Consider the following 14,885-nt stretch of genomic DNA (forward strand, 5'->3'; position numbering starts at 1 on the left):
TTTTCAAATGCAACTTTTCAAAAATGTAGCTAAAATCTTTCCATGATATTATCATGCTCACACAATCTGGACTCATGACATTATGGAGTATAAATTTACCTTAAAAACAAAATGGGGAATGGACAATTTATTTTAAAACAAAATGGAGTTGAGAGGTTGACTGATCTTTTATTGCCTGTCAATATAGATGGAACTATATAAGGCCGCGGAGTTAGCCTTTCTGTCTGGATAAGACATTAAAAAGCAAATGAAGTTTCTGGATAACTTGGGGACAGGGTCAAGGGAAATGCCGATTCGGGGGAACCATAGATTTGAGCCAGGGAAGTGTGATGGAAATTTTCGGAGATGGGTGGAGAAAGGAATTCGGACACTAAAAGATTTGTTTCTTAAGGTCGATTTGCGGGATTGAAGGAGCTGGGAGCGAAGCATGGGCTGGAGCTGGGGAAAATATTTAGATACATGCAGGTTCTAGACTTTGCCAGAAAGGAGATACCGAGCTTCCCAGTAGAGCCAGCCTCCACATTGCTGGAGGAGGTGCTGACGACAGGGGGACTGGAGAAGGGGGTGGTATCGGCGGTTTACGGGGCTATTTTGGAGGAGGAGAAGGCGCCGCTAGAAGGGATCAAGGCAAAGTGGGAGGAAGAGTTGGGAGAGGGTATGGAGGAGGGGTTCTGGTGTGAGGTGCTCTGGCGGTTGGGGCTGATACAGCTGAAGGTGGTACATAGAGCACACCTTACAAGGGCGAGGATGAGCCGGCTCTTTGAGAGGGTAGAAGTTGTGTGTGAACGTTGCGCCGGGGGGGGGGGGGGGGCAAACCACATTCATATGTTTTGGTCCTGTCCAAAGCTAGAGGATTACTGGAAGGAGGTTTTTAGGGTAATTTCTAAAGTGCTGCACGTGAAACGGGACCCGGGTCCTCGGGAGGCCATATTCGGGGTGTCGGACGAACCGGGAATGGAAACGGGTGCGGAGGCAGATGTTGTATCTTTCGCCTCGTTGATCGCCCGAAGGTGGATCCTGTTGGGATGGAGATCAACCTCTCCACCCTGTGCCCTGGCGTGAAAAGGTCAAATTTGAACTGAGGGGAAGGATGGAGGGGTTCTACAATTCATGGGCGTTATTCATTATGCACTTTCGAAGATTGGATCACATCGAACGTTAGACTGGGAGGGTTGTGGGGAGGGGGACTGTATGTGTTAATGGTGACTATGGGTGATTCCTGATTCCTTCTTGTTATTTGTTTATGTTAATATGCGGGCTAATGTCTGGGGTTTGGTGGGAGGATGGGATTGTTGTTATTGATATGGGGATTGATATTACATTCGTTACTGATTATTGTTTATTGTTGGATGTAAATTTGGGAGAAAATGTGAAAAAGGAGAATAAAAAATATTTTTATGAAAGAGTTTCTGGATATCTCATTTAGAAGTTATTAAAATACAATAAACCATTCCTGTTGTTAATGGCCACCTTTTCCAAATAATTAAAGAAACCAGTTCAGAATACTTCTTGTCCTCAGAGTGGAATTACAAAGAATGGGTGTGAAAATACTATTCTATCACATTGATATATCTTTTTTTAAATTTACAATTAAGGGGCAATTTAGTATGGCCAATCCACCTAACCTGCACATAGAATCATAGAATTTACAGTGCAGAAGGAGGCCATTCAACCCATCGAATCTGCACCGGCCCTTGGAAAGACCACCCTACTTAAGCCTCTGCCTCCACCCTATCCCCGTAACGCAGTAACCCCACCTAGCCTTTTTTGGACACTAAGGGCAATTTAGCATGGCCAATTCATCTACCCTGCACATCTTTGTACTGTGGGAGGAAACTGGAGCACCCGGAGGAAACCCACGCAGACATGGGGAAAACATGCGGACCCCACACAGACAGTGACCCGGGGCCGGGATCGAACCTGGGTCCTCGGTGCCGTAGGCAGCAGTACTAACCTGAGCCACCATGCCGCCGCCCTTACATTGATATGTCAACGGGTGAAACCTTCACCCCATTGTCTGACAATAGCCACGATTTCAGAGACAGAGGGCGAGAGTCTCCACTCCCGCGCCTGTTGGGAGAATCGCCTGGGACGCCGGTCCGACGCCCTCCTGCGATTCTCCCAAGCGGCGGGAACGGCCCCGTCGAGTTCCGTGGGCCGCAGGCCGGAGAATCGCCGGAGACTCGCCAGAGACACCCAAAATGGCGATTCTCCGGCACCCCCGCTATTCTCAGGCCTGGATGGGCCGAGCGGCCAGGCGAAAACGGTGGGTTCCCCCCGGCGCCGTCCACACCTGGTCGCTGCCGTCGGGAACATTGTGGGAACGCTGGGGCGGCGGCCTGCGGGGGGGCGAGGGGGGATCCTGCACCGGGGGGTACCTCAAATGTGGCATGGCCCGCGATCGGTGCCCACCGATCGTCGGGCCGTCCTCTCTGAAGGAGGACCTCCTTCCTTCCGCGGCCCCGCAAGGTCGCCCGCCATCTCCTTGCGGGGCGGACTCAGAGAGGACGGCAACCACGCATGCGCAGGTTGGCGCCGGCCAACCTGTGTATGCGCGGGTGACGCCAGTTATGCGGCGATGGCCACGTCATCTATGCGGCGCCACCTTTACGCGGCGACACGGCCTGGCGCATGTAGATGACGCGGCCCCGATCCTAGTCCATTGTCGGGGCCTGAATCGGTCGGGATCGGGGCCGTTTCGCGCTGTCGTGAACCTCGACGGTGTTCACGACGGCGTGGGCACTTCGGCGCGGGAGTGGAGAATCCCGCCCCATTTGTGAGGACAATGAAAAACAGATAATATGGTCACATGCCACAAACCAGGTTTCTGATCAGGGGCATTCAATAAGGCACATTTTTGGAGCGGAAATGAATAGAAAGATCCAGACCAGCGAACAAACAGGGCTCTGTCTAAGAATCACCAGCAGGCAGAGAATTTGGGCTCGTCTTTACCGATCTAATTGAAGAACCAAACACGGTTTTCGCTCCAGGGATCCAACTGCATCTCGACTGGAGTGAAGCAAGAGAAACCTGCTACGGCAGGTAAACCAGTGCGACTCGGTCTTCATCAACCTCCAAACTCTTTCTTCAGCGGGCCAAAAATAAATCACGGGCCTGCTTCAAGATTTCATGTTGGGAGAAGCAAGTGTGACAGTGAATCTTTGGAGTGTTAAGATCTAAGTGCGTGTTACCTCTTTTATGATCACTGTCCTTTGAGTGTGTATGTGCATGTCTGTATGAGTGTGAGTGGGTGTGGCTGCAAATGCATGTTGGGTGTTGAGCAATAACCATTTATCCTTTGTTATAAACTTATGAGAAAGGTTGCCACTTGTCCGTTCCTAACAGTTGCCGCATTCGGAGGGGCTAAAATATGTTTTCCTTTTAAAAACACAGCTGTCTTTGATCAGTTAAGAGGTGAACCATCTCTCAACTGTTTGTAAGAGATATATGTACCTACTGTAATTTTGTTAATACAGCTGAAAATGGGTTTATTACTCCAAAAAACATTTTTAAACAGAATGTCTAATTCACCACCTGTGAGTAATGATTTCAAATTACTGAAAATAACTTTAAAAAAATATACAGAACCATTTACTAGTTTCAATGATGTACAGCAAGCAGTAGTAATTTTTTTAAACAAGCTTTTAAAAGGTGCTTATTAGTGTCCTTACATGTTAAAAAAAGGCTAATTTTAAGAACCTCTTTGAGGAATGGGCATAATTAGCTGAAACCTATCATTGTAATTATTTGGAGCTATGCTTGTGGCAGTTTTGTGGGTGTGGCGATCTTACAGTGCGATGGTTTTTAAATTTGCGCAATAATATCTTGATTTGCATCGAATGTAAGTTGCATTTGAAATTCCTCGGTCTTTTGTAATGTTTCGGATGACTGTGGATGAATTGCACTGGGAACTAGCTGCACAACATGATGTATTTTGGGATGTATGCATAACTCCAGTTATTCACATCTGGTGTGAAATCCTGAAGAGTGACTGAAAGAGTTCATAGAATCATAGAATTTACAGAGCAGAAGGAGGCCACTCGGCCCATCAAGTCTACATCGGTCCCTGAAAGACCATCCTACCTAAGCCCACACCTCCACTCTATCCCTGTAACCCTGCAACCCCACCTAAACTGCCACTACGGGGCAATTTAGCGTGACCAATCCACTTCACCTGCACATCTTTGGACTGTGGGAGGAAACCGGAACACCCGGATGAAACCCACGCACACACGGGGAGAACGTGCAGACTACGCATGGACAGTGACCCAAGCTGGGTCCCTGGCGCTGTGAAGCAACAGTGCTAACCACTGTGCTACCGTGCCACGCCATGTTGTGATATGTAGCGTGAAAGAAATTTTCTATCTCCAGTATAATCTTCGCCCATATTTTTCTAAAGTCCCTTTTAAGGTCATTTGTCACTCGTAATGAACCCTGGATTAATTTTTGACATGGAAAGAGGACCCTACTCCCTCATGATCACTGTCATTGTGACAGCAGCAATGTTTCCCCTGGCTATACAATTAGGCTTGGGAGCTGCCCCCTGAGTTTGGCAGTAAATCCATTTGAAATGCAAATTGATACACATGGAACCCCGAGAATGATTTTTGGAGGGAACTAGGCTGTGCACATCCCAATCTCTTTTCCACGCATTAATGATAAAGAATCCAAAAAGGGAAAGGTTCAATCAATCTTGTGAGGCAGGGAAGAGCAAGAGTGCTTCTCCAGGACCAACAAAAATACAATGGGCCACTACCAGGCCAGGCTTTAACCCCTGGGTCTCAAATTACCCTGTCCCTGTCTTGGACATAAATGCAGTTGCAGCTAGTATCTTAGCTGGCTGACATTGCTGTCCAACATTTGCCAACCACAGCCAAATGAGGCCTAGGCCGCAGAATAATGGGGCCTCATTGCCACTGGAAGAATCATAGCTGGTCAGCAGCCCTAAATCAAAACCTAGGGAGTTCAGAGGTGGAGTAGTGATGAAAGCTTTAGGTTACCAGCCGTTGAGCTCTCATAGTTCGAATTTCACTGGTGGCAAATTTTGGTCCATAAACTCTGCAGCATCTCCCTTCAGCATGTGGCAAGTCTGCCTAGAATAATGAATGTCAGTATCAGAAGCCAATATCAGCTTTCTTTCCCAGTCAAAGCCAAGCTCTCTGCCATTTCACCAACATTCCCTAAATCAACCTAATTGTTGAGTCTATGAACAATTTTGGTGAATGTAACAGGACAGAAACAATAGTTGTCAAAGGAAAGCAATATGTCAAGTTGGAGGATAGATTCTGCCTCCCTTTCTTTTCGAACCATTCTGAACTGCTTTCCAATGACTGTGGTTAATTATCCCGAGAGCCTAATTGTGGCTGGCACCTAATGTAGGGTTTGTAGTTCTGGTACTTTTATTGCTCTCCTATTCTGCTAAAATTTATCAAAAGCCACAGTGAACCGTAAACGTGATGAAGTTTTAGACAAGCTTGTATGAATCATTAAAATAACACATTAAAATTGCACATTATAGTTCAGTGCTTTAAATCATATCTGTGCAAACCCCCGAGGTCCATTTTTAAATGATGCATTTACTCAAACACAATGGGCGGTATTCTCCATTTCTGAGACTAGGGGCTGGATTCTCTGATTTTGTGGCTATGTCCAATTCTGTGTTGGCATCAACACCTAGGGCTGGATTCTCTGATTGCCAAACAAAAAGCCGGCACCACTCCCACACCGATGCGCCGCCCGGGGGGGGGGGGGGGGGGGTGCTAGCAGCCGGGCCACGTAAAGGCCCCGGCTTTACCTGCAGATACGGACGGAGAATGGGCGGCTCCATGGCCACGTGTTCACAGTTGTACAGCCTGTGGTGGCTGCGCTGTACAACATGGCGCCGGCCGCACGCGGACCCAGCCTGCCAGAGTGTGCCCATCTGTAACCCACATTGCCACCCCCGGACCACCTCCCACCAATCCCCCCAGCCCTTGCCGAAGACCCCCCTGCCAGCGTAACGGCTCCCCCTCCCTCCCTCAGCCGCCACGCGAGGTCCCTGATGCCATTGGGAAGTCGGTCCATTGGGGGTGGAGCATCGGGGGAGGGTCTCGGGTGACATTTTGAGGCTATCCAAACGGCGTGCAGCATACTCAGCGATTACGCCGTTTTTGAGGGGGCGGAGCGTCCGAAAAACGGCGCCATCCCTGATTTCGGCATTAAAACAGATTCTCCAGCCAATTGTCGAACGCGATTTCGGTGTCGGCCATCAGACAATCCAGCCCTAGGTGTTGATGCCTACACAGAATTTGTGGACTTTCACAACAGCAAAAGCGGCGCCGCACCTGGATTGATTCTGTTCCTGTTAAGGGGCTAACACCGGCGCCACGTGGAACATAATCGATTCCAATGCAAACGGTGCGGGATTCGCCTGATCTGTGATTGACACTCGGAAGGCTGACAAGCTGTAGACGCGCATGCACATTACAATCCCCACACGCACTCATCCCAGCCAACAAGATGGCCTGGTTGTGATGGGGCGCGCCCATACAGCTGATATGTCACCAAGGCCAGAGGGCACCCTGGGGGGAAACCCTTGGCACTAAGTTCACAGTGGGAGGTCAGCAGCATGCGGAGCTGCATGGCTGCCTTGCCGGCTGCGGCAATGGTGTTCCGTGTCCGTCCATTACCATTACTCCCCCCCCGAGCCTGGCAGAAGCCCCCTGGCCAGCAGCTCAACTGTCAGCAACTATGGCGATGTTCCGTACCCCCACTCCCTCCCTCAACAGCCGCCACGCTGGTTTCACAATTTTTAAAAGCACAAGTGAACCGCGCTGTCGGGAACTCTGCCCAACAGGAGGAGGCCTCGGAGAATACCGGGTCAGGCCCCTTAATGATATGTAAACAATGTTTATTGTACGTGCGTTCCGGCATGCATTGACGCCGCTGTCGAGGTGTCGGAGAATTGCGATTTGGCGTCAAATTGGTGCCCAACGCGATTTTGGCCAAAGAAGAATCCCGCGCAATATTTTTAGTAAGTCTTGACCAAAGTTGCTGCAGGTTGATAGCTAATATTACCGTAGAGTTTCAGGCCATGAGCCATGTAAACGACAGGGACTGGGTCAGCGTGTATGGTGAGTGGATACTTTAAGGGCCTACTTTGCTATTTGTGCATTGAAGTTTGTAAGACCAATTCAAGACTTCAGAAATTGCTTCTTGTGTCTAATTCCGCATCGCAATTTCAGAAACAGTAGCCAACCCTTCCTGAGTTGTAAACCACCTGATTTGTCTGAAGGATTTAATTATAAATTTTATGTTATATTTTGAGTCATTTGTTTATAAGATGGTAGCTAACTAAATGGCGGGACCTGTTGTGGGTATGAATGGAAGAATTTGGTGTTCCAGCCAAAACTCCATTCACTTTCAGGAGCACTGGAAAACCCCAACCCCGATCGAGAACAGAAGATATTGGCCAATATCTTTCAAAAATGTGGTTCAACAAAAAAATAGATTCAAAATGATTTTTTGCAGGATCCACTAGCCCATGAAACATAAAAACATCGGAAATAGGAGCAAGAGGAGGCCATTCGGCCCTTCGAGCCTGCTCCGCCATTCATTATGATCATGACTGTTCATTCAACTCAATAGCCTGATCCCGCCTTCCCCCCATATCTTTGATTCCCTTCGCCCCAAGTGCTATATCTTATTGCTTCTTGAAAACATGCAAATGCTTTGGCCTCAATTGTTTTCTGTGGCAGCGATTCCACAGGCTCACCCCTCTCTGGGTGAAAAAAGTTCTCACCTCTGTCCTAAATGGTCTACCCTGTATCCTCAGACTGTGACCCCTTGTTCTGGGCACACCCACCATCAGGAACATTCTTCTGAAATCGTCCCTGTCCAGTCCTGTTAGAATTTTATAGGTTTTTATGAGATCCCCCCTCATTCTTCTGAACTCCAGCGAATACAATCCTTTTCTTAATTCCTTTTTCAGAGTTACAAAGCCAGAGCTCAGAGTGTGGCCAGGGATGAATCCCTAATCCAACTCCTTGCCTGCTCCAAAACCCAATTCAAATTGAATCCAATTCATGCTCCCCCACAAGAGAGACATACCAGATCCAGGCATTACACCTGACCACACACTTGATCTTAGCCAAACGGCTGAGAAGTGGCAATGAATACAATCCTAGCCGACTCAATCTCTCCTCATATATCAGTCCCGCCATTCCACGTATCAGTCTGGTCAACCCCCCCCCCCCTCCTCTGCCACCCCCCCCCCCCACCCCCCCTCCCCAGCCTTCCAGTCATCGAGGTACCCCCATTTCCCCCCCTCCCTCCTTATCGCCCAGCCTTCCTGTCATTGGGTCTCCCCTGTCGTGTTATTCACCCTGGGGTAACACGGACTGCAACTGGATGCAGTTGTACTGTAAAGTAGAGACCAAACTTAGACGTTAGTTCAATACGTTTTATTGAACTTCTGGAGCAGTGCAAACAGCTTGCTGTGGGTTGACATTCTACTAATCTAAGTGTGCTAACTATAACTAACTAGACCAGACTAGCTCTGATCCACGTGTAGAAGGTGCAACTGATATATACACCCTGACTGTCACTACAGTTGTCACCAGTGGAAAGAGGCAGAGTGCTGATGCCTCGTGTGTTTTATAGTGGGAAACACCCCTCTAGTGTTCTGCCTGGTGATTAGTTGTGTTCTGTCCTGTGTGTTGATTGGCTGTACTGGGTGTCTGTCACTGCCTGTCTGTATCTCATTATGTGCATGAGTGCATATCATGACATCCCCCCCCCCCCCCCCCCCCCTTTTTCAAAAAAAAATTTGTCGGTTGCATGTACATGTATAACTATTTACATTAAATGGCGAGTGGATGAATATATACATAAGAGGCATCTAGCATGCAGATACAGAACAATATTTACAAGATAAATGGCTGTAAGTCCAATCTTTGGGGCTGACATTGGATCCTTGTCGACCACCTGAGAGGTGGAGGTGGGGATGACGCCACCTTGACAGGCAGGATCGCTGCCAGATTGGTGGCCTCGTCGTGCGAGGTATCTGGAGGAGGCATAACAACATCTGGAAAGGTGAGATTTGGTGGTGGGCAGGCAAGTTTGTGTAGTGCCCTTCTGTTGCGCCTGACAATGGAGCCATCAGCCATGTGAACCAAAAACAATCTGGAGCAGCCTGTCAAACAACAACAGCTGGAGCTGACCAGCCTCCATCAGGTAGCTTGATCCGAAAAGCATCTTCCGGAGATAGCACAGGCAAATCGGTAGCATGAGCATCGTACATCAGCTTTTGCCGGTCCCTGAGTTGCTGCACCTTTTGCAGCACTGGGAGGTGATCCAGGTCTGGTAAGTGTACGGCTGGAACAGTCATCCGCAGGTCTCTATTTATAAGAAGTTGTGCCGGAGACACACCGGTGGACAGAGGGGTTGCCCTGTACGCCAACAGCGCAAGGTTGAAGTCAGAAGCAGAGTCTGCAGCCTTGCAGAGCAGTTGCTTCACTATATAGACCCCTTTCTCAACCTTCCCGTTGGACTGCGGGTAGTGTGGGCTTGAGGTAATGTGGTTGAATTGGTACGACTTGGCAAAATTGGACCACTCTTGGCTATTGAAGCAGGGACCATTGTCACTCATGACAGTGAGTGGAACCATGCCTGGCAAATGTCTCCTTGCAGGCCTTGATGACTGTCCTTGATGTGAGGTCTAACAGCTTCACAACTTCCAGGTAACTTGAGAAGTAATCTATGATGAGGACATAGTCACGCCCATTGGCGTGAAAAAGGTTGATTCCCACCTTGGACCACGGAGAGGTCACAATCTTGTGTTGCTGGAGTGTTTCTTTTGCCTGAGCAGGCTGGAAGCGCTGGCAGGTCGCACAATTGAGGACCATGTTGGATATGTCCTGGCTGATTCCAGGCCAATAGACAGCCTGCCGGGCCCTGCACCTACATTTTCGACACCGAGGTGTCCCTCGTGGATTTATTTGAGCACTAAGCTCTGCAGACTGTGAGGAATAACAATACGATCTAGCTTGAGGAGGATCCCCTTGACGACTGTCAGGCCGTCCTTCACATTAAAGAACTGAGGGCATTGCCCTTTTTGCCAGCCATTTGCAAGGTTGTGCATTACACGCTACAGAAGAGGGTCTTTGGCAGTCTCTTCACGAATGCTGATCACTCTTTCATCTGAGGCCGGGAGGTTGCCGGCACACAGCTGCACCTGTGCCTCAATCTGGCGGATGAAGTCAACCTGTTCACAGGGCGAGGTGATGGAGCGGAACAGGGCATCCGCAATTATCAGCTCCTTGCCTGGTGTGTATACTAACTCAAAATCGTACCTTCGGAGTCGAAGGAGAATGCGCTGAAGCCTGGGCGTCATGTCATTCAAGTCCTTCTGAATGATATGGACCAAGGGTCTGTGGTCAATCTCCACTGTGAAGGTTGGTAGACCGTAGACGTAGTCATGGAACTTTACAGTGCCGGTTAGGAGGCCCAGGCACTCTTTCACTGTTCAGTAGGAGTCATGTCTCTTGAAGCATAAGCCACTGGAGCCCAGGATGAGGAGTCATCCTTCTGGAGGAGCACCGCACCAATGCCGTCCTGGCTTGCGTCCGTGGAGATTTTTGTCTCCCTGTCCGGGTCAAAAACGCTAGGACCGGAGCAGTGGTGAGCTTTGCCTTTAGCTCGAGCCACTCTGCTTGATGTGTGGGTAGCCACTGGAATGCAGTGGACTTCTTCACCAGATGCCTGAGAGCCGTGGTGTGTGAGGCCAGGTTGGGAATGAACTTTCCCAAGAAGTTTACCATACCGAGAAAGCGTAGTACCGCCTTTTTGTCTTCCGGGGTCTTCATGGCGTTAATGGCCTTGACTTTGTCCGAATCTGGTTGCACACCCTGCTGGGATATCTGGTCGTCCAGGAACTTGATGGATGACATGCCAAAGGAACACTTGGCCTTGTTCAACTTGAGGCCGTTTACATGGACACGTCGAAAGACTTGTTTGAGACAAGATATGGGATCCTCGTGGGTCGTGGACCATATGATTACATCATCTATGTAGACACGCACACCCTCAATGCCCTCCATCATCTTCTCTATGATCCTGTGGAAGATTTCAGAGGCAGAAACAATGCCGAACGGCATCCGGTTATAACAGTACCTTCCGAAAGTTGTATTGAACGTGCAGAGCTTCCTGCTGGACTCGTCCAGTTGTATCTGCCAGAAACCACGCGATGCATCTAGCTTTGTGAAGAATTTGGCGTGTGCCATCTCACTGGTCAGTTCCTCCCGCTTCGGGATCGGGTAGTGTTCCCGCATTATGTTCCGGTTAAGATCTTTGGGATCTATGCATATCCGCAGCTCTCCTGAGGGCTTCTTCACACAGACCATCGAGCTGACCCAGTCAGTCGGTTCCGTCACTTTAGAGATGATGCCCTGGTCTTGGAGCTCCTGTAGCTGTGCCTTTAAACATTCCTTCAGAGGAGTCGGCACCCGGCGTGGTGCATGGATTACAGGCGTGGCATCAGGCCTGAGTAAGATCTAGTAGCAGTATTGCAGCGTACCCATTCCACTAAACACATCCGGGTATTGAGCAAGGATGTCATCAATGTCAGCCTGAAGATCTACATTGGAAGAGGACATGGCATGGACTCGCTGTACGAGGTTGAGTAGCTTGCATGCATGGGCAACAAGCAGAGATGCCTTGTCAGGCTTGACGATTTCGAATCGCAGTGTGGCATTGATGGTCTTGTTGAAGACAAACAGGTGACAAGATTCTAATGCAGTTATGACATTGCCATTATAATCAAAGAGCTGGTAGGCTGGCGGAAGAATTTTGGGTTGCTTTTTAATGCGGTCAAAATCAGCTTGAGAGACGAGATTGGCAGAAACACCAGTGTCCAGCTTGAACTGGATGCTGCATTGATTTATGTGTATGACAGCACGTCATTCGTCCGCAGAATCCACATTGAGGATAGATAGGCGCCTTGCTGAATTTGAGGAGGCATATTCACATGTAGTGATGATGCCCACACGATATGGGGACTCCAGGCAGTCGTCCTCTGGATCCGTAGTGCTACCAGGATCAGAATCCAGTAGACCTTGCTGTACACATCGAACGTGTTCGCGTTGGAAATGGGATCGCTGGCCCCTGACTGGTGGTGCAGACCTGCACAAGGCTGCATAATGTCCAGGCTTCCCACAATTTAAACATCGCCTCCCTTTTGCAGGGCATTGCCGCTTTAAGCGGGCGGTGCCGCAGTTCGAGCACGTCATGACGTTGACGTCGTACCGCTCCGTGCTTTGTCGCACATGCGCAGTGTGGTCAGCCGACGTTCGCACTTGCGTAGTTTGGTCTTCGGCCGCTTCGTTCTCCCGTTCGTGGTGCGGTGGGACCCCGGGGAAAGCGCGCGAAACGGCTGCCTTATTCGGTACTGAGGCGCTGCATCCGGGCGATGGCCTGTACACTCTCTGCCTCGTGGGAGGCAAGTTGTTCATGTTCTGCTGATTTGAAACGGGAGTACCGATTTCTCGCCTGTTCATGCACTTTACACGTCTCGATTGCGACTGGCAGGGTCATGTGTTTAATTTAGAGGAGCCGCTCCCACAAAGAGTCGGAGTAGACGCCAGACACGATCTGATCCCTGATGATGGAATCAGCGGTGTCACCACAGTTGCAGGACTGCGCTAATATACGGAAATGAGTTATAAAGGATTGGAAAGGTTCATCCTTACCCTGAAGGCGTTGCTGGAAGACATAGCGCTCAAAGCTCTCGTTCGTTTCGACTTCACAGTGACTGTCGAATTTAGCAAAAATGGTCTTGAATTTGGTCTTGTCCTCGCCGTCGGCATAAGTGAGCGAGTTGAAGATTTGGATGGCTTGGTCCCCCGCAGTTGATAGGAGCAGTGTGATTTTTCTGGCATCGGACGCATCCTCGAGGCCCGAGGCCTCAGTGTAGAGAAGGAACCTCTGCTTGAAGACCCGCCAGTTGGCGCCGAGATTGCCGGAGATCCGTAGCTGTGGAGGGACCTGGATCTTCTCCATGCCGCTGGAAGGCACTTGCTGGTCGTCACTGAATCACTCGAGGTAAACCACTTAGATAAAGTAGACTACTGGTACCATGTCATGTTATTCACCCTGGGGTAACACGGACTGCAACTGGATGCAGTTGTACTGTAAAGTAGTCACCAAATTTAGACGTTAATTCAATACGTTTTATTGAACTTCGGGAGCAGTGCACACAGCCTGCTGTGGGTTGACACTCTACTAATCTAAGTGTGCTAACTATAACTAGCTAGACCAGACTAGCTCTGAGCCACGTGTAGAAGGTGCTAACTGATATATACACCCTGACTGTCACTACAGTTGTCACCAGTGGAAAGAGGCAGAGTGCTGATGCCTCGTGTGTTTTATAGTGGGACACCCCCCTCTAGTGTTCTGCCTGGTGATTAGTTGTGTTCTGTCCTGTGTGTTGATTGGCTGTACTGGGTGTCTGTCACTGCCTGTCTGTATCTCATTATGTGCATGAGTGCATATCATGACATCCCCCACGCAGTCATCGGAGCTCTCCCTTCTAGCCCGAACATAGACATCGGGACTTCCACCTACCACATACAAGGGGAACCCCCCCCCCAAATGAAGGAGGGTTAACCACCCTGCCATAGCCCCCTTGGCACTTCGAGCATGCTGTTTTGGAGGGGGCGGAGCATTGTGAAAGCGGCACCGCCCCCGATTTGGTCGTGAACGGGGATTCTCCGGCCAATCGCTAAATGCGATTTCAGCGTCGGCGACCAGAGAATCCCACCCCATTTTTCTGCAGCTGAACGTGACTGAGAGGCTGAACCTACCCTGCAGACCTTTGTATACGTCACCTTGAGCTAACCACAAGAGGCTAAACCAGACCAGCCCCTGTGACAACACTCAGTCTAATGTTCCCTCCACCGCCGGGGCAATGACTCTGCTCCATGTTGTGCTCCTCATAGTGATGTAATTCAGAGTGGCAGCTCAGCGATGTGGGAGATTGAACTTGTATCCCACCAATTGCTGGAAGCAAAATAAAGGCGAATAATAACTTAACAACAGGCTTTCAACGCTAAAAATAATGAAAGGAACCGGAGTATTCAAAACAACATTTTAATTTGAAATAATATTGTCATCAATGTCCTAGTTGACATAGTTATCATTAACAGCTTATTTTTTTCTTTCTTTCTTTAGGGAGTTGAGGTGAAAACTGATTATGTTCCCTTGCTGAATTCTCTGGCTGCATATGGCTGGCAGTTGACCTGTGTGCTTCCTACTCCTATAGTAAAGAGGGACAGGTAGGCCATTTTATAACATGTCAGGAGAAATCTCAACTTGAATGGGTGTACAAGGGCTGCAATATTGGGGGAGAATCCATTTTGCTTGATTTTGTTACGCTGCTTCATAACTTCTATTTGGCACTTTTGCTTGTGTAATTGCTCTGCCATTGAGCTTTTAAGAGTGTTTTTTTAATATTCAACTCATTGGTAATTATATAAAAATAAGACCCAGCACACACCCCGGGCTGGATTCTCCGTTCTGGTGACTAAGTCCCCACGCCGGCGTGAAAACAGTGGCGTTTCACAATGGAAGAATCGTTGTGAAGCAGCCACCGATTCTCCGTTCCGATGGGGGCTAGCAGCCAGGCAGCGTAGAGCTCCCAGCTCTAGCTTCCGCTACGGCCTGGAGAATTGCCGGGTCCGTGGCCGCGCAAGCAGATGCCACTCGCGGACCCGGCCCGTAAAATATTAAACAAATTGATAGCGTAGATAAACTACTGGTTAGGAACCTAGGGGCTGCACCACATTGATCACCAGCACTATGGGCCCACAGGAAAGTTATTTTCCCTATGAACTGGTGGAAAAGGGCAGCCA

The 14,885-nt window shown here is 49.3% G+C and overlaps 1 protein-coding gene across 1 annotated transcript in view; it reads left to right on the plus strand.

Moving 5' to 3' along the window:
- LOC140424998 (raftlin-like) overlaps nucleotides 1-14,885 on the plus strand; it is a 237,064-nt gene that overhangs the window by 209,229 nt on the left and 12,950 nt on the right. Inside the window, 1 exon segment of the mRNA XM_072508756.1 lies at nucleotides 14,206-14,309. Within this exon segment, the coding sequence (XP_072364857.1) occupies nucleotides 14,206-14,309 (104 nt within the window).

This window comes from Scyliorhinus torazame, chromosome 6, assembly GCF_047496885.1.
Source record: "Scyliorhinus torazame isolate Kashiwa2021f chromosome 6, sScyTor2.1, whole genome shotgun sequence".
In the NCBI taxonomy this organism is placed as follows: Eukaryota; Metazoa; Chordata; class Chondrichthyes; order Carcharhiniformes; family Scyliorhinidae; genus Scyliorhinus; species Scyliorhinus torazame.